Consider the following 19,283-nt stretch of genomic DNA (forward strand, 5'->3'; position numbering starts at 1 on the left):
ACCAGTGACCATCCTGCTTCCCAGAGCATCCCCTGCCACACCTGGGCTTCCTTAATCTCAGGCCACTTCTTTCTAGTCTTTTCTTCCTGCCCCTCCCACACTCAGACTGGCCTTCACCCCCCAACCCCCTTTCAGAGAGCTCTTGCCCTCACAGCCTCCACTCTTCATTTCTGGCCTTTCTTGCTGGCTGACCCACATCATCTTAAACTCAGCACAAGCCAGACCAGGCCCACTTCCCCACCCCCAGTTCCTGTCTCTGGTCACACTGGCTTCCTCCCTCATTCTCCTGTCTCTGTCGATGGGACCACCACCTCCCCATTCTCTCAACGCTGGGCTCCTTTCTGACTTCTCGCTGTCCTTTTGCCTCTCATGCAATAGGCACCAGGTACAGTCTTTCGTGTATCTCTCCCCTATTTCTCTCTCTGCTTTGATAACTTGCTGGGCTCCCTGGCTCCCCAGGTCCTGGCTGACTCCCCGGGCCACAGCCCCGTTGCATTTCCTGCCGTTGTCTACTCCAGGGGTGATGGAGCTGGCTTTTCCTTCCCGCCTCACCTCCTCCCCCTCCAATCATAGACCGCCAAGAGCTCTGCATCTCAGGAGTGGGATGTGCTCAAGCTTTCGCCACTCACATGGGTCCACTGGTCTTCCCAGGTTCCACTCATGGTTTAGGTATCAGAGCTGACCTTTTTCTCTAATGTCTCAAGATCTGATACTTTCTCCATCTGCTAAACGTGCCAGTGCCTGAATGACCCTCAGCCTATCAAGGCAGTGTGTATGTAAGGAAGGGGCTTCCTCTGCTGCCCCTGTGGACCATCCCACTCCAAACCATGACCTGAAAACACAGCAGGTGCCAATTCTCAGAGGCAGGGGAACACCCATTATTGGTGTCTAAGATGCACGTTATAGCATTGCTGAAATCAGGGCATTGCTAGCGATTTAATTACATGGTTTAATTGGCACCATTTTTTCCTTCTCAGTGGTACATAAAATAGTGGTTCATCTTATTGTGTCTTAGATTCCATAAGCTGTAAAGCTCAAGTGCTGGTCTGGACTATAGGAAATTTTCTAAAATATGTTCAGCATGCCACTGTGCAGAGCTGTAAATTATGTGATACTAGGAAAGGCAGGAAAGAAGAGGAGAGAGAAAATTTTAAAAGACTTGGTCCCCTTCCTAAGATCTTATGACCTAATTTGTGAAACAGGGCTAAGAGAAATCTAAAAACACTTCTCAAGCAACATATGAGCAGGTGAGAGCTGAAGTGGACACCTGTGAATCTGAGGGTACATAAACACTGTTGTCTGGAACCTCAGCATCCCAGGAAGGCTTCCTGGAAGAAGTGAGCTTTGCATCTAAAAGGAAAGAAAAAGTGGGCCAAAGGCTACTCTGCCTCATTTAATGGGCACACTGTTCTCAGAAGGAAATAATGTCTCCATTTTACAAGTGTTTGGATAGCGTATGAGCATCATACCCGGGATATCCACCACATAATTGAATTTGTGGCAAGGGGGCAGGAGGCTCAGGAATGACTTGAATCTCTGCTGTTGTTCACATTTCCTTTATTTCCCAAATCACTCCCTGAGAGGGTATCCACAGAGGATGGAATGTCTGGTGGTTCCTGGTCATTCTTTTTTTTGGGGGGGCACCCCAAAGGGAAAACAGGTTTATTGCAGCTGTGGTCAGGCAATCAGTGGTTGAACTAGGCCACACGTTCCAGCTCATCCTTCTTGATAGTGTAGGAGTTGGAGGAGCCCTTGGCGGCACTGATGAGCTCGTCTGCCAGGCACTCGGCAATGGTCTTGATGTTCCGGAAGGTGGCCTCACGGGCACCTGTGCACAGCAGCCAGATGGCCTGATTCACACGGCGCGGCGGGGACACGTCCACGGCCTGCCGCCTCACTGTTCCAGCTCGCCCAATGCGGGTCGAGTCCTCCCGGGGGCCACTGTTGATGATGGCGTTCACCAGGACCTGCAGGGGGTTCTCGCCTGTGAGCAGATGGATGATCTCAAAGGCGTGCTCGATGATGCGCACAGTCATGAGCTTCTTGCCATTGTTGCGGCCATGCGTCATCATGGAGTTGGTGAGGCGCTCCACGATGGGACACTGCGCCTTGTGGAAGCACTTGGCCGTGTAGCGCCCTGCACTGTGGGGCAGGTATTTGGCATACTTCTCCTTCACTGCGATGTAATCCTACAGGGAAATGCCATGGATCTGCACATCATCGGTGCTCCACTTCCCAAAGAGCTTGATGTCGGCGGTCTCTGCTACTGCAGGTGCAGCTGTCTCCCACTCCGTCATCCTGAAGGCGCAGCCGAGGCGTCTCGGCCGCTCGGCGTGGACCACGCGCGCCCTGGCACAGATGGGAAGTGTTCCTGGTCATTCTTGAGTGTTCTGCAAGGGCGCCACCATCCTGCTTGCCAACCGGGGGCTCTGCTCCTTCTGGAACTTGCCCGAGAGACAAATGGCTTACCCCACAGCCTTCTCCATGTGAGCAGAATGGGTGTGAGAGGAACCAACTGGGTGTGGGGCCTGATGGGAACATCCTGACGGAGGTCTCAGGGCCATCCATACACATCCCTTACAGGAGAAGGAAACAAGGCCCCCCAAACCCACCCAAAGGGCGATTCCAGGGAATCCCTCTCCTTCCTTCTCTCTCCCCTCCCCTGCAGACCAGTCCCGACATCCTGGCTAAAACCCAGTGCCAAGAGGGGCCCTGCATAGCTGCCAGGTCCACGTACTCCAGTGGAGGATGCAGGGATATGTGCTGCTGTCCACATGTCTGAGTACAAACTGGCTTGTTGTAGTATCTACCCTTAAGTCAAGGACTGTACACACTCACCAGAGTGGGAGGAGGGGTTGCAAGATGGAGGGAAAGGGCGCGGGCAGGGAGAGGGAAGGGCCCCGCCCTGGCGCACCCACACCCATCAGCGTCTCACAGTTGGCCCTGCGCGTTACTCCCGAGCGTTAGGCTCCTCCGCACCCATCCTGTAAGCCGGTGGGGCAGGTGCCGGTCACCATCCGACAAAGGAGAAAAGCGGGCTCAGAGAAGTCAAGCTCACACGGTAAGTGGCAGGTCTAGAGATCAGGGTCTCAGTTCTCTCCGAGAAAACACACCTTTGATCCTCCCAAATTCTACCTGGGCGGGGGACAGTGGACCGCAGTACCCTCCGTACAGAAAGCTAGTAGAAGGCAACACTTACGGAACACTTTCCACTCGCCAGGCACTCACCAAGCCCTTTACACGAATTAACTCCATCCTCACCGCAACTTTACGAAGTAGGTACAGTTACTAATCCCGCTTCACCCGTAGGGCTACTGAAGCCCAGAGAAGCAGGGACTCGTCCAGGGTCGCAGAAGTTGACGAGAGAGGGAGGCGTGAGCGGGACTGGGAGGACCAGGGAGGACAGCGGAGGGCCCGGTGGTTTCCAGCCTCGCGGCGCCGGCCAGGCCCCGGCTGCCCATATAAGGCCGCGGGCGTCCTGTAACGTTTCAGGCGCATTAGGGCGCCCGGCAGACTGCAGCCTCCTCCGCGCCGAGGAATGTGTGGAATCCTCCTTCCTGACTGCCGCCCACCGCAGGGGGACTTCCCCTCCGCACCCGGGCCCCGGATTAGCCCCCGAGCGAGCCCGGAGGCTTCCCACCACTGCCTGGCCGCTGGGGGGAGCGCGGCGCCTCGGCGGAGCCGGCCGGGAGGCGGGGAGGCGACCGCGCGCCCTCACCTGCCCGGGGCGGCGCGCGCGGGCGCAGAGGAGGCGGCGGGGCGGAGGCCGGGGAGGAGCCGGGGAGGAGCCTGCGCCGGGCGGCGGCGTGGGCGCGAAGTGAAACTCCTGGAAGTTGCGGGAGCGCGGGGAGCCGCGGCGGCGGGCCGCGCGCCCATGGCTTTAAGCAAAGGGCTGCGGCTGCTCGGGCGGCTGGAGGCCTCGGGGGACAGCAGCATCCTTCTGGAGGCGCGCGGCCGCGGGGACTGCTTGCTCTTCGAGGCCGGCACGGTGGCCACGCTCGGTGAGTGCGGCAGGCGGCGCCGCCCGGGGCTCCGGGCCGGCGACTCCGCAACGGCGCCGGGGCTCGGGCTGCGTCCTGGTCCCCTGTCCCGGGGAGGATGCCGGGAGGGAAGGTCGCCTGGTCGCCGACCAGTCCCGGGCGGCGCGGAGGTGGCGGAGGCGTGGGCGTCGCACGCGCAGGGTGGCGGGTGGCCAGTTTGAATGAAGTGACGCCGGGGACGCCAGAAGACACGTGTGGCTGCTCCCGGGTGCACAGGCGGCCCACAGGGGTCTGCGGTCTGCGCGCCTGCCGGCGGGGTCCGTTCTTGGAGAGCCGCCTCTGGTCCCTTCTGCCCCGCGCTCCCCTGGGACCCGTTACAGATTCAAGATCATCCAGGAGGGGTGACTTAGGAGGCGGTCCGACCAAGTGCCTGGCGCTGTTTTTCTTTGGCACCTGTTGATGAAACCAGTGAATGCCCGTTCCCTTGTGATGGCCTCCTTCACTCCCGGGGAGCGGGGGGGGGGATGGGGACGAAAGCACCGTAACATAGACTCCGGAGAAAGCGCTGATGGCACTTTTGCCTCATGTAAATACTTGGCTGAGAAGCATCAGTACTGCAAAGTATAGAACTTGGAGGCAAAAAAAAAAAAACCAAAAACCAGTGCTGGGTGTATTTGACATTAGGCGGTTGCCAAGTCAATGTATTTCACCTGTGAGCTCCAGGAAGTCTTGACACTAACATTGTGTCAAGGGCTTTAGAGACCATCTCATTTAATTTTCACAATTCTACAAAAGGACTAGTATTATCCCCATACTACAGAGGAGTAAACTGAGGCCTGAAGAGGCTAAGAAACGTGCTTGCCCAAGGTGACAAACAGCTCTACCTGACTTCCAGTGACTATTTCTGTATTGTTGTACAGTGTGCGGCTTCTTGGAATCACCTTGTTTTGTGGCTAACATTCATGATGAAGGCCAGGTAACAAAGGGAGCGAAACCAGGTAGAATTGTTAGAACTTCAACCTGAACAGTAGAGAGTAGGCTTACAACTGGTGTCCATCATCTCCCCTGTTTGTAGCTAAACAAAGCTCAGAGGAGGTTCACCAGTCCTTTAGGTAGATGACCTGTGCAGTCACGCCCACCACATTTTATAATTGAATCATCTTTTTTTTCAGATTGTATGCATCAATTCTTCAATTAGATTCTTCGGTATACATCTTGGAAGGACCATCTCTTCTCTTTCTGCTTCCCTAATCATTTCATTAGCATATAGTTATCTGGCTTGTTTTCAGTCACTTGGTTACTAAAACACATCTCCAGTATTGTCAGCACCATAAGTGTGCAGTAATCATGGATTAAATTATTATCAGATTATTCCAGTTTGTGCTCTGTCCCGAAAAGTCCAAGTTTGGTCATTTGCTAAGGTCTTGAAAGAAAACCACAAAAATCTCCATTCCATTTTAGATGTCTACTTCATACCACATGTATCAGAGCTGAGAGATTAAATTGCATGGTACAAAACTACTGCTTCATCAAAGAGATTAAAATATTATTCAGTGGGATGACAGCAACTTTAAGCAAGGTTCCTATATATTTGAGTTCCTTTCAAGCCACTGGGATAAAAAGACTTTATTTTTTCAAAAGTGAAGATTTTAAAATGATTAATGAAAGGAATGCAATGCATATTTTCCGTTGGAAATTAGGTTTGGGCTGAAATCATGTACATTATGTTGGTGATTACAATAGTCTGGATTCTAGAACAGAGGGCGTAATGACAGGAATGGGCCTCAGCTCACGTGCAGTCCACATTTGTCACTTAACCTAGCATTCAATTTTCAGTAGACTTTGGGCTGAATACTTAACTTGTGAAGTCTTCTTAAATTAAGTGAAACTATTTTTATTTTTATTTATTTATTTTTTAAAACATCTTTATTGGAGTATAATTGCTCTACAATGGTGTGTTAGTTTCTGCTTTGTAACAAAGTGAATCAGCTGTACATATATCCCCATATCTCCTCCCTCTTCCGTCTCCCCCCCACCCTCCCTATCCCACCTCTCTAGGTGGTCACAAAGCACCAAGCTAATGTCCCTGTGCTATGCGGCTGCTTCCCACTAGCTATCTATTTTACTTTTGGTAATGTATATATGTACATGCCACTCTCTCACTTTGTCCCAGCTTACCCTTCCCCCTCCCCGTGTCCCCAAGTCCGTTCTCTATGTCTGCGTCTTTATTCCTGTCCTGCCCCTAGGTTCTTCAGAACCTTTTTTTGGTTTTTGTTTTTTTAGATTCCATATATATGTGTTAGCATACGGTATTTGTTTTTCTCTTTCTGACTTACTACACTCTGTATGACAGACTCTAGGTCCATCCACCTCACTGCAAATAACTTAATTTCATTTCTTTTTATGGCTGAGTAATATTCCATGTATATATGTGCCACATCTTCTTTATCCATTCATCTGTCGATGGACACTTAGGTTGCTTCCATGTCCTGGCTATTGTAAATAGAGCTGCAGTGAACACTGTGGTACATGACTCTTTAAATTATGGTTTTCTCAGGGTATATGCCCAGTAGTGGGATTGCTGGGTCGTAGGGTAGTTCTATTTTTAGTTTTTTGAGGAAACTCCATACTGTTCTCCATAGTGGCTGTGTCAGTTTACATTCCCACCAGCAGTGCAAGAGGGCTCCCTTGTCTCCACACCCTCTCCAGAATTTATTGTTTGTAGATTTTTTGATGATGGCTATTCTGACTGGTGTGAGGTGATAACTCATTGTAGTTTTGATTTGCATTTCTCTAATGATTAATGATGTTGAGCATTCTTTCATGTGTTTGTTGGCAATCTGTATATCTTCTTTGGAGAAGTGTCTACTTAGGTCTTCTGCCCATTTTTGGATTGGGTTGTTTGTTTTTTTGTTACTGAGCTGCATGAGCTGCTTGTAAATTTTGGAGATTAATCCTTTGTCAGTTGCTTCATTTGCAAATCTTTTCTCCCATTCTGAGGGTTGTCTTTTGGTCTTGTTTATGGTTTCCTTTGCTGTGCAAAAGCTTTTAAGTTTCATTAGGTCCCATTTGTTTATTTTTGTTTTTATTTCCATTTCTCTAGGAGGTGGGTCAAAAAGGATCTTGCTGTGATTTATGCCATAGAGTGTTCTGCCTGTGTTTTCCTCTAAGAGTTTTATAGTGTCTGGCCTTACATTTAGGTCTTTAATCCATTTTGAGTTCATTTTTGTGTGTGGTGTTAGGGAGTGTTCTAATTTCATTCTTTTACATGTAGCTGTCCAGTTTTCCTAGCACCACTTATTGAAGAGGCTGTCTTTTCTCCATTGTATATTCTTGCTTCCTTTATCAAAAATAAGGTGACCATATGTACATGGGTTTATCGCTGGGCTTTCTATCTTGTTCCATTGATCTATATTTCTGTTTTTGTGCCAGTACCTTACTGTCTTGATTACTGTAGCTTTGTAGTGTAGTCTGAAGTCTAGGAGCCTGATTCCTCCAGCTCTGTTTTTCTTTCTCCAGATTGCTTGGACTATTCAGGGTCTTTTGTGTTTCCATACAAATTGTGAAATTTTTTGTTCTGGTTCTATGAAAAATGCCATTGATAGTTTGATAGGGATTACACTGAATCTGTAGATTGCTTTGGGCAGTATAGTCATTTTCACAATGTTGATTCTTCCAATCCAAGAACATGGTATATCTCTCCATCTGTTCGTATCATCTTTAATTTCTTTCATCAGTGTCTTATAGTTTTCTGCATACAGGTCTTTTGTCTCCTTAGGTAGGTTTATTCCTAGGTATTTTATTTTTTTTTGTTGCAATGGTAAATGGGAGTGTTTCCTTAATTTCTCTTGCAGATTTTTCATCATTAGTATATAGGAATGCAAGAGATTTCTGTGCATTAATTTGTATCCTGCTACTTTACCAAATTCATTGATTAGCTCTAGTAGTTTTCTGGTAGCATCTTTAGGATTCTCTATGTATAGTATCATGTCATCTGCAAACAGTGACAGCTTTACTTCTTCTTTTCCAATTTGGATTCCTTTTATTTCTTTTTCTTCTCTGATTGCTGTGGCTAAAACTTCCAAAACTATGTTGAATAATAGTGGTGAGAGTGGACAACCTTGTCTTGTTCCTGATCTTAGAAGAAATGGTTTCAGTTTTTCACCATTGTGAATGATGTTTGCTGTGGATTTGTCATATATGGTCTTTATTATGTTGAGGTAAGTTCCCTCTGTGCCTACTTTCTGCAGGGTTTTTATCATAAATGGGTGTTGAGTTTTGTCAAAAGCTTTCTCTGCATCTACTGAGATGATCATATGGTTTTTCTCCTTCAGTTTGTGAATATGGTTTATCACATTGATTGATTTGCATATATTGAAGAATTCTTGCATTCCTGGAATAAACCCCACTTGATCATGGTGTATGATCCTTTTAATGTGCTGTTGGATTCTGTTTGCTAGTATTTTGTTGAGGAGTTTTGCATGTATGTTCATCAGTGATATTGGCCTGTAGTTTTCTTTCTTTGTGACATCTATGTCTGGTTTTGGTATCAGGGTGATGGTGGCCTCAAAGAATGAGTTTGGGAGTGTTCCTCCCTGTGCTATATTTTGGAAGAGTTTGAGAAGGATAGGTGTTAGCTCTTCTCTAAATGTTTGATAGAATTCGCCTGTGAAGCCATCTGGTCCTGGGAGTTTGTTTGCTGGAAGATTTTTAATCACAGTCTCAATTTCAGTGCTTGTGATTGTTCTGTTTATATTTTCTACTTCTTCCTGGTTCAATCTCAGAAGGTTGTGCTTTTCTAAGAATTTGTCCATTTCTTCCAGGTTTTCCATTTTATTGGCATGTAGTTGCTTATAGTAATCTCTCATGATCCTTTTTATTTCTGCAATGTCAGTTGTTACTTCTCCTTTTTCATTTCTAATTCTATTGATTTAAGTCTTCTCCCTTTTTTTCTTGATGAGTCTGGCTAATGGTTTATCAATTTTGTTTATTTTCTCAAAGAACCAGCTTTTAGTTTTATTGATCTTTGCTATCGTTTCCTTCATTTCTTTTTCATTTATTTCTGCTCTGATCATTATGATTTCTTTCCTTCCGCTAACTTTGGGTTTTTTTTGTTCTTTTTTCTCTAATTGCTTTAGGTATAAGGTTAGGTTGTTTATTTGAGATTTTTTTGTTTCTTGAGGTAGGATTGTATTGCTATAAGCTTCCCTCTTAGAACTGCTTTTGCTGCATCCCATAGGTTTTGGGTCATTGTGTTTTCATTGTCATTTGTTTCTAGGTATTTTTTGACTTCCTCTTGATTTCTTCAGTGATCTCTTGGTTATTTAGTAGTGTGTTGTTTAGCCTCCATGTGTTTGTAGTTTTTACAGATTTTTTCCTGTAATTGATATCTAGTCTCACAGCGTAGTGGTCGGAAAAGGTACTTGATATGATTTCAGTTTTCTTAAATTTACCAAGGCTTGATTTGTGACCTAAGACATGATCTATCCTGGAGAATGTTCCATGAGCACTTGAGAAGAAAGTGTATTCTGTTGTTTTTGGATGGAATGTCCTATGAATATCAATTAAGTCCATCTTGTTTAATGTATCATTAGAACTTGTGTTTCCTTATTTATTTTCATTTTGAATGATCTGTACATTGGTGAAAGTGGGAAGTTAAACTCCCCTGCTATTATTGTGTCACTGTCGATTTCCACTTTTATGGCTGTTAGCATTTGCCTTATGTATTGAGGTGCTCCTATGTTGGATGCATAAATATTTACAATTGTTATATCTTCTTCTTTGATTGATCCCTTGATCATTATGTAGTGTCATTCTCTGTCTCTTGTAATAGTCTTTATTTTAAAGTCTATTTTGTGTGATATGAGAATTGCTACTCCAGCATTCTTTTGATTTCCATTTGCATGGAATATCTTTTTCCATCCCCTCACTTTCACTCTGTATGTGTTCCTAGGTTTGAAGTGGGTCTCTTGTAAACAGCATATATACAGGTCTTGTTTTTGTATCCGTTCAACCAGTCTATGTCTTTTGGTTGGAACATTTAATCCATTTACATTTAAGGTAGTTATCGATATGTATGTTCCTATTATCATTTTCTTAATTGTTTTCGGTTTGTTATTGTAGGTCTTTTCCTTCTCTTGTGTTTCCTGCCTAGAGAATTTCCTTTAGCATTTGTTGTAAAGCTGGTTTGGTGGTGCTGAACTCTCTTAGCTTTTGCTTGTCTGTAAAGGTTTTAATTTCTCCATCGAATCTGACTGAGATCCTTGCTGGGTAGAGTAATCTTGATTGTAGGTTTTTCCCTTTCATCACTTTAAATATATTCCGCCACTCCCTTCTAGCTTGTAGAGTTTCTGCTGAAAGATCAGCTCTTAACCTTATGGGCATGCCCTTGTATGTTATTTATTTTTTGTTTTTCCCTTGCTGCTTTTAATATTTTTTCTTTGTATTTAATTTTTGATAGTTTTATTAACATGTGTCTTGGCGTGTTTCTCCTTGGTTTTATTCTGTATGGGACTCTCTGTGCTTCCTGGACTTGATTGACTATTTCCTTTCCCATATTAGGGAAGTTTTCAACTATAATCTCTTCAAATACTTTGTCAGTCCCTTTCTTTTTCTCTTCTTCTGGGACCCCTATAATTCGAATGTTGGTGTGTTTAATGTTGTCCCAGAAGTCTCTGAGACTGTCCTCAATTCTTTTCATTCTTTTTCTTTATTCTGCTCTGTGGTAGTTATTTCCACTATTTTATCTTCCAGGTCATTTATCCGTTCTTCTGCCTCAGTTATTCTGCTATTGATTCCTTGTAGAGAATTTTTAATTCCATTTTTTGTATTGTTCATTATTGTTTGTTTGGTCTTTAGTTCTTCTAGGTCCTTGTTAAATGTTTCTTGTATTTTCTCCATTCTGTTTCCAAGAATTTGGATCATCTCTCCTATCATTACTCTGAATTCTTTTTCAGGTAGACTGCCTATTTCTCTTCATTTGTTTGGTCTGGTGGGTTTTTACCTTGCTCCTTCATCTGCTGTGTGTTTCTGTGTCTTCTCATTTTGCTTAACTTACTGTGTTTGGGGTCTCCTTTTTGCAGGCTGCAGGTTCGTAGTTCCCGTTGTTTTTGGTGTCTGCCCCCAGTGGCTAAGGTTGGTTCAGTGGGTTGTGTAGGCTTCCTGGTTTAGGGGACTGGTGCCAGCGTTCTGGTGGATGACGCTGGATCTTGTCTTACTGGTGGGCAGGACCACATCTGGTGGTGTGTCTTGGGGTGTCTGTGGACTTATTATGATTTTAGGCAGCCTCTCTGCTAATGGGTGGGGTTGTGTTCCTGTCTTGCTAATTGTCTGGCATAGGGTGTCCAACGCTGTAGCTTGCTGGTCATTGAGTGGAGCTGGGTCTTAGTATTGAGATGGAGATCTCTGGAGAGCTTTCACCATTTGATATTATGTGGAGCCGGGGAGGTCTCTGGTGGACCAGTGTCCTGAACTTAGCTCTCCTGCCTCAGAGGCACAGGCCTGACACCTAGCTGGAGCACCAAGACCTTGTCAGCCACATAGCTCAGAAGAAAAGGGAGAAAACAAAAAAGAAAATAAATAAACAAAGTTATTAAAATGAAACATTAAAAAAATTATTAAAAATAAAAAAATTTTAAAGTAATTAAAAGAAAAAGAAAGAAGAGCAATCAAACCAAAAAACAAATCCACCAATGGTAACAAGCGATAAAAACTATACGAAAAAAACCCCACAAAAAACAGACAGACAGAACTCTAGGACAAGTGGTAAAAGCAAGGCTATACCGACAAAATCACATAAAGAAGCATACACATACACACTCACAAAAAGAGAAAAAGGAAAAAAGAATTATATATATATGTTAAAAAAAAAGGAAGAGAGCAACCAAATCAATAAACAAATCTACCATTGTTAATAAATTCTAAATACTAAACTATGATAAACACAACACCAGAAACAAATTAGATGGAGAAAGCAAACCCTAAGTCTACAGTTGCTCCCAAAGTCCACCACCTCAATTTGGGATGATTCATTGTCTATTCAGGTATTCCACAGATGCAGGTACATCAAGTTGATTGTGGAGCTTTAATCCGCTGCTCCTGAGGCTGCTGGGAGAGATTTCCCTTTCGCTTCTTTGTTTGCAGAGCTCCTGGGGTTCAGCTTTGGATTTGGACCCGCCTCTGTGTGTAGGTCACCTGAGGGCATCTGTTCTTGGCTCAGACAGGGCGGAGTTAAAGGAGCAGCTGATTAGGGGGCTCTGGCTCACTCAGGCCGGTGGGGAGGGAGGGGTACAGATGCGGGGTGAGCCTGCACGTCGCACTAGCCTGAGGCGCGCCATGCGTTCTCCCACGGAAGTTGTCCCTGGATCCCGGGACCCTGGCGTTGGCGGGCTGCACAGGCTCCCGGGAGGGGAGGTGTGGAGAGTGACCTGTGCTCGCACACAGGATTTTTGGTGGTGGCAGCAGCAGCCTTAGTGTCTCATGCCCTTCCTGGAGCTCGTTTAGGCAGTACTCTGAATCCCCTGTCCTCGTGCACTCCGAAACAATGGTCTCTTCAAGTGAAACTATTTTTAAAAGGCAGCTGTAGCATTTGGTGATGTTGCTGGTCCAGAGAAGGATTGTGGGAGCCTTCTGTTACTAGAAAGCTGTTGTCTCAGACTTTTAGAGTATTCTAAACACATCACAGTTGGATAGACCGGCTCTGAACTTGAAATTCCCATCTGTGTTCTAAAGGTCTATCTTTTTGCTTTCCTTTTCTGGATAAGGTTAAGAGTGCTTTCATTTTTTTCCCCCAAGAAGATTGCAGTCTCTACTTTTGCGAGGGGCAGTACACCTCTGGCAGCTGGCAAAGCTGGCAGTGGAACCCTGGCCATTCCATGAGGTTCAAGGTTGGGGGCAGCTTACTTTTCACATCAGCTGTGGTTTCCTGTGATGGGTCTCCCCAGTGAGGAATGAGAGGTCAAGCGGACTTAAGTCGAGGGTTTATTCCCACTGTCGAGGGCAGTGGTTTCTCCCTGGCCCCCGAGTGGTCCTAAATTCTGTGCAGCTGTGCGGCAGGTGCACGTTGCTGCTTTTACGGGGACTGGCGGGCGAGCTGGGTGGGCCCAACAGGCATAAGCACAGCTCTTCAAGGCACATTTCAACCCGTAAGGATCATACCTTGAAAAGGCTTCCCAGGGAAAGGGGCTCACCTTTGCTTGATGTTTTCAGGCAGTGCTGAGATAGGAGCTTGGGTTGGGTGGTGAGTTTAGGAAAAACTGATGATCGTTGATTGGCCGATTTCTAGGTTAGTCCTATTCCAACGTGACTTAGGCGGCCACCCTAAGGGTGCAGGTTTGCTGGAGGAATACTTCCAAGTTCCAGCTTCTAAAAGAATTAGGTTGAGAATCTGTCTTTAATGTGGATCAGCGGGAACAGGAATTCCAGAGGCAGAAAAGCCAAACAGGTTGGCACCAATTTCAAAGGTTTTTATAAAGTTTTCTCGATGACCTGATTCAACGGTAGGAGGCATCTCAAGTATAGATACAAAGCCAGAGCCTGGAACCGTTCCCCTGGGTCTGCCGTCCACAGTTAACACACAGATGTTCTCTTATTTGTGTACTGGGACAAAAAGCGCTTGCCGTCTTGTCTCTCTTGGTCGCTTTTAGACGTCGTGCAGACCAGATGAAGGGAACTGTGCCTGTTGTTCATGCATTTCGTCCATTTTTAGAGCCAGCAGCAATGCTCCAGAGTTCTCCAGACAGCCCCCCAGGAAGGGTGGTCTGCAAGTGCGTGTGTGTTTACACGTGGGTGTGAGTCGTGCAGCCCTGCCTCTCCCACCCCCAGCTGTGCATGCCGTGAAGCAGGGAGCGGGGTGGGCAGGAGGCTCCGCGAGACTTAATGAAGCTAATTAGTGAGTGTCCCGAAATTACCTGAGCTGCTGGGGGAAGAGGTCCCGTGTGAACACGGGCCTGGGTTCTCCCAGCTGCTGTGGGAGAGGCCACAGTGTCAAGTTTTGTTTGACTTGGAGACGTGGCCATGGAGCCGAGCAAGGCTCTGTGTAAACTGCCACCTTGGCCACTTTGTCAGGCTTCGTGGCCTGGGTTTATTCGGTCCGTGACTTGAAGTTTGACCTGCCTGAGGGCATCTGAGAGAGTCGAGCGAATCCTCCTGGGTGACATCCTGCTGGGGGCTTCCGGCTCCGGTCTTGGGAAGCCTGGGTGGTGACCCCAGGTCGCAGCGGCCTGTTGTGTCCGTGGCTCACGAACAGGCCTTCCCTAGGTGTAGATTTGCTCCTCGTAAGGTTGACAAGATGGCAAACTGAGCAAGTGTGCTTCTGCCTGGCTTTTTTTTTGTAACTCACCAGGAGGAATGGGATATCAGATCTCGCCAGGCTCCTTTTTTGGGCTGCGTGGCTCCAAAACTTTTCCTTTAACTGTGAAAATGTTCAGATGTACACAAAAGTGGAAGGAAAAAGGAATCTGCTGTACCTGTCACTCACTGTGGATGGCTATCAGTACAGTTCAAGTCTATGTCACCCGTCCCTGTATTTTATATGAAAAATAAATTTCCTGAAATTTAGTTGGTGTATTGCCAGCAAGGTTTTAATTAATTTGGCTTGGCTTTTTTTTTTTTTTCTTCCTGACTTGCATTTGTATGTGTGTAAGTTCAGATTTACTTGATGGATTGAAATGTGACCAACAACAGAAGTGGGGGTGTGAATTGATTCTGAGACTCTGGCCAAGATACTTTTTTTTTTTTTTTTTTGTGGTATGTGGGCCTCTCACTGTCGTGGCCTCTCCCGTTGTGGAGCACAGGCTCCGGATGCGCAGGCCCAGCGGCCAAGGCTCACGGGCCCGGGATCTTCCCGGATTGGGGCACGAACCCATGTCCCCTGCATCGGCAGGCGGACTCTCAACCACTGCGCCACCAGGGAAGCCCCAAGATACATTTTTAAGAGTGAAGTGATCACACGGAAAGAGTAAACCACAGCCTGGAAGAGCCGGGTGTCCCCCCTCTTGGGACAGCATTGATAGGCTCGAAGGAGATGGTCTGGACCCAGTGGAAGTACTGCCCCTAGACCACGGCAAGAGGGGGGGCTTCCCTGGTGGCGCAGTGGGTGAGAGTCCGCCTGCCGATGCAGGGGACACGGGTTCGTGCCCCGGTCCGGGAAGATCCCACATGCCGCGGAGCGGCTGGGCCCGTGAGCCATGGCCGCTGGGCCTGTGCGTCCAGAGCCTGTGCTCCGCAACGGGAGAGGCCACAACAGTGAGAGGCCCGTGTACCACAAAAAAAAAAAAAAAAAAGAGGGGGCCTTGCCCTGTGCCTCTCACCAGAATGAGGAGTTGGGCCAAGGGGCTGTGTCCCGTGCTGTTTGTGGCCCTCTCCCTGACTACCTCTGGACCACAGTCCGGGTACACAGGATCCTGGAATCTCCTGCATAAATGGTGCCCAGCCTGCATCCAGCCTGCTCTGGTCTCCTCCCAGGGCCCCCGACAGACTGTGCAGTGGGTGTGTCTACCCAGGTCTGGAGGAGGGGTAGCAAGGGTGCAGGGTGTGAGTGGAAGTGGACGCACAGTTGCTGGGGTGTCCTCAGGTGTGTGCACGAGGCCCCTACAAGGTGGTATGAAGCCCAGAGGGGGCTGGGATCGGTGGAAGGAAAAGGGGGGCAGGCTGGGGGCGGCTCTCCCTCCTGGGCGCATTCTGGGCCTGGCCTTCCGGTTAGTCCCGGGCGTGTCCTTCTCAAGCCAAAGAATAAAACATATTTTACTTAACAGTTTGTGATCTTGATTGAAACCTTACAAATAGCTCCACGCAGGGGGTGCAGGGCTCCGACGGTACCCGGCTCAGACCCTGGAGGTGTGAGGCCAGGCGTGCCGAGGTCTTACTCTGGGGCGTTCCTTGGGCACCCAGGCACCCCTTTGTGATTTGTGGTTGCTCAGCTTCTGTTGATGGACGGTGTCACCTTTTCACCTGAGGAGGATGTTTCTTTCCCCACTCAAAGTGTCCTTAAAGCCCTGGCAAACTGCCCCAGGCTCAGACCTGGGAATTAGATTGGGGTCCCTATTATTAGGGTGTGTGTGGTGGCCAGCCCATCTCCAGGGGAAAATCAAATCAGGCTGGCAAAGGTGCGTGCACCAAAGTAAGCTGAGGGCTTGAAAGCGAGGCCCTAGCGCTGCGCTGGCGTCTCCAGGCTGCAGTTACAGTGGGCACTTTGCTAGATGGCGGATTCTCAGCGAAAGTCAACACAAAACAGCCCAGTTACAGGCATTTCCTGTTTCAAGGACTTGCTGGAAGGAGACCTGGGACCCTGTTACGTAAATGTAAGTCATTTTTGAGGACACTTTAATGAAACCCTTAAAAACATGCCCGTCCTTGATCCAGTATTCTATGGGTAGACTATCTCAGGAAATACACACATGAACTCATTTTGCTTCAAGGATACGTATTGCAAAGTGTTTTGAATTTTCGGCTGGTCAGGTAAGCGTTGGTTCACTTGGTCATAATAGCTAACACTTGCGCTTACCACGCACCCGGCACTGTTTGTGGTTTATATGTATTGACTTTTTCAGTCCTCACAAAGAGGCAGGTCCTAATCATCTCCATTTACACTTGGAGAAACTGAGGCACGAGGAAGTGTAAGAACTTGCATGAGGTTCTGTTTCTAGTTAGTGGCCGAGCTGTGATTTGAACAAGTCCAGGAGGCTCCAGAGAGCAGTCTGTTTGCTAAAATCCCATGCTTAGAAAAAAAGAAATTTCAGTGTGTGTATGAAAAACACCAGCAGTGTCCTGTTGTCTCTCTGCTTATCTTGGGTTTCAAAACACACGTGTAGTCAGTGGAGAGAAGGGCTGCCGGTGAGTGTGAGCATCACATGGCATCCCGACTGGCTTTCCATCTGACACCTTTTTATAGCGGGGTGTTCAGGCTTGGGGAAGCAGTCACCCACTTTGCGAGCAGTGCGTGTGATATTACAAGGGGGAGATCTTCAAGAGAAGTGTGTGGGCTTCAGTCCTGTGTTCTAGCAGAGCTGAGGCTTGCGTCGGGGCTTGTCCTTCTGAGTGGATGTCCCGACACCTAGAACAGAGCCTGGTTAGGACTCAAGGCTCTGAAGGAAGTGCTGGGTTCCTCGGTGTAAAGGTGGCAGTGGACCCCAGGCTCCCCAAGGACGTGCATCTCGATGTGAGGACAGTCAAACAGATGACACGTTGGTGTCGTCCTGAACCTCTCCTCGATTTGGAGTGGGGAAAGGTTCCTGAGTGAGTGTGCTGGGCGCCCTGCACACTTCCTGTCCTCCTGTCCTGTATCTTCCTGTCCTCTGTTCTGGGGCCCTGAGGACGGCTCTGCCACGTGGGTGGATAGACTGCTTTGCACCCAAGGTGGGCACTGGGCACATGTTGTGGAGCACAGGGCCCCGTCCAGGAAGGCTGGATGCATCTGGCCAGGTGCTGGGGGGCAGCAGTCTGAACTCGGGGCATAGGAAGCTGGAGGGTTGCCATTTGCTTATATAGCTTCTTGGTTCAGAAAATGACTCCGGGTGGGAGGATTCACTGAGCATATTAGCTGTGGAGGGTGGGCAGAACAGCTCCTTCCGGTGGCCCAGTTCATGCGAGCAATTCCAAAGTATGAATGCAGAAGGCTGAACTTAATTTTAAGGCAGTTTTTTGAGGATATGGGACTCTCCCGGCGAGGCTTCTGTAACATCACGGGAGCTGGTACTTAATTCTGTTCCTGCATCTGTGCCCATTTCCGCCCCTCCACCCCCCCTCCCCAGGCTGCTGGGGCGTGATGGGGCCGTCCCCCCTGCCCCACCTGCTGGACCCTTGTGCTCTACTCTCCGACTCTTTCTTGTGTGTTTCACTGGAACCATATCCTCCCTGAGAACAGGGCATCGTCTTCTGCCACTTCTGCTCTTTGACAAGGTCTGAGGTGATGCCCAGGGCAAAACACGTGGTAAGAAAGGAAGAGGGACTTTTCCTATGCCCTTTAAAGCACTGTGAGGTCTCATGGAGCAGAACTTGGGCCACCAAATGCTCTCCCACTTACCGTGTTGATGTGGGATTTGGGGGTGGGGTAGGGAGAGGGCAGGGTGTTCAGGACTGATGCTCAGACCCAGCGGAGGACTGGGATGGGCCGGTCGCGAGGAAAATGGCCACATTTAAGGTGAGCATAATGTACGGCTTATCTCCGCTGGCCGGCTGCCTTTTTGTATTCAACTTGCACCGACATTCCTGACAGGTGGTAGTAATCTGTACTCAGAAAAAGCAAACTCCTTTCCTCAGGTCTGACCCTGGAATGTTCTAGTGATAAGTCCTCCAAACCCTTCATCTGTTCCCTTACCTGAAGACCTGAATTCTAGCCCTGACTCCTTAAGCTCTTCCTTAGCTGGGGGAATTTAGTTAATTCCCCCAGGCCTCAGAATTCTAATCTGAAAACAAATGCATGACAACCTCTTCTGGCTTCCCTACGCTCAGATTCCATGTGTCTTTAAAAAAACAAAACAAAACAAAACAAAAAGTTAAACACTAAGCATGAGCAAATAAGAAACACCCCTACTTTACACACCTAGTTAAAATTATAAACCACCCAGAAATTTGAATCTTAGGAGAAATGACCTGGCAGAGTAAAATCTAAGATGGCTCAGATCTAAGTCTGAGCTAAACTTAGGAATCTGATGCTATACATTTTTTATTGGAGACTTATGAATTAATTAAAATGCATGAAATTCTCTCTCTTGATTCTGCCCCTTTACTGTAACCAGCCCAAAAAAATTTTAAGCCATAACAATTTAAGCTTAAATTAGGAACATACGGTATTTATTGAACTAAGCTATGCTAATTGAGTAGCTCTTTTAGCAGATTCTTATTAGTATCCACTGGCATTCTGAAAATCACACCTTTCCTCATACTGAATAACATGTTTTTAACAATCTGGATTGGAGTGGGGCAAGTGGTGCGTCTGGGGGTGAGTGGGCTTGTTTGTCTGTGTTGATTGCCTATACATTGCATGGACTTCGCTTCACCATGAATCTTATCCGTGGCTGATAAATATTGTATGTTGGAAAAACTCTTTAATCAGAGATGGTCCTCTGCCGCTCCTGCTTCCCGACCAGGCAGAGCTGAGGTCAGGCGGAGCTGAGCTGGATCCTGCTGGCGGAGGGGAGTGATGGAAGGCTATCAGTTGCAGCAGCAGTGCACAGGCTCCAGCTTAACAGAACAGTGACACTCGCCTCACGGCCTGTGTCAACAATGGACTTGTTTGTTTTCATTTAAATGGTGTGGATAGAGAAAGGAATATTGGAACACGAGGGCTGGAAATAACTTGCCATC

General features: G+C 47.6%; 2 protein-coding genes across 3 annotated transcripts in view; one reads left to right on the forward strand and one right to left on the reverse strand.

Moving 5' to 3' along the window:
• Positions 1-1,561: 1,561 nt before the first annotated feature.
• Positions 1,562-3,447, reverse strand: LOC309831718 (small ribosomal subunit protein uS7-like). The gene is made up of 2 exons (XM_082669033.1): positions 3,229-3,447; positions 1,562-2,349 (listed from the first exon to the last, which is right to left on the reverse strand). Exon 2 carries the CDS (start codon positions 2,070-2,072, stop codon positions 1,698-1,700), a length of 375 nt encoding a protein of 124 aa, XP_082525159.1. The 5' UTR covers positions 2,073-2,349; positions 3,229-3,447; the 3' UTR covers positions 1,562-1,697.
• Positions 3,448-3,871: 424 nt separating this feature from the next.
• SYNJ2 (synaptojanin 2) overlaps positions 3,872-19,283 on the forward strand; it is a 97,937-nt gene continuing 82,525 nt past the window's right edge. For both annotated transcript variants that reach the window (XM_082669414.1, XM_082669415.1), the window contains exon 1: positions 3,872-4,001. In XM_082669414.1, coding sequence (XP_082525540.1) covers positions 3,875-4,001 — 127 coding nt within the window. In that variant the 5' untranslated portion in view covers positions 3,872-3,874. The remainder of the gene's footprint in view (positions 4,002-19,283) is intronic.

Source organism: Grampus griseus, assembly GCF_964374135.1.
Source record: "Grampus griseus genome assembly, chromosome: 13".
NCBI classification, from domain to species: domain Eukaryota; kingdom Metazoa; phylum Chordata; class Mammalia; order Artiodactyla; family Delphinidae; genus Grampus; species Grampus griseus.

Excerpts from the sequence above, each read along its gene's own strand:
- LOC309831718 (XM_082669033.1), bottom strand. The coding sequence starts at position 2,072 with ATGATGACGCATGGCCGCAACAATGGCAAGAAGCTCATGACTGTGCGC.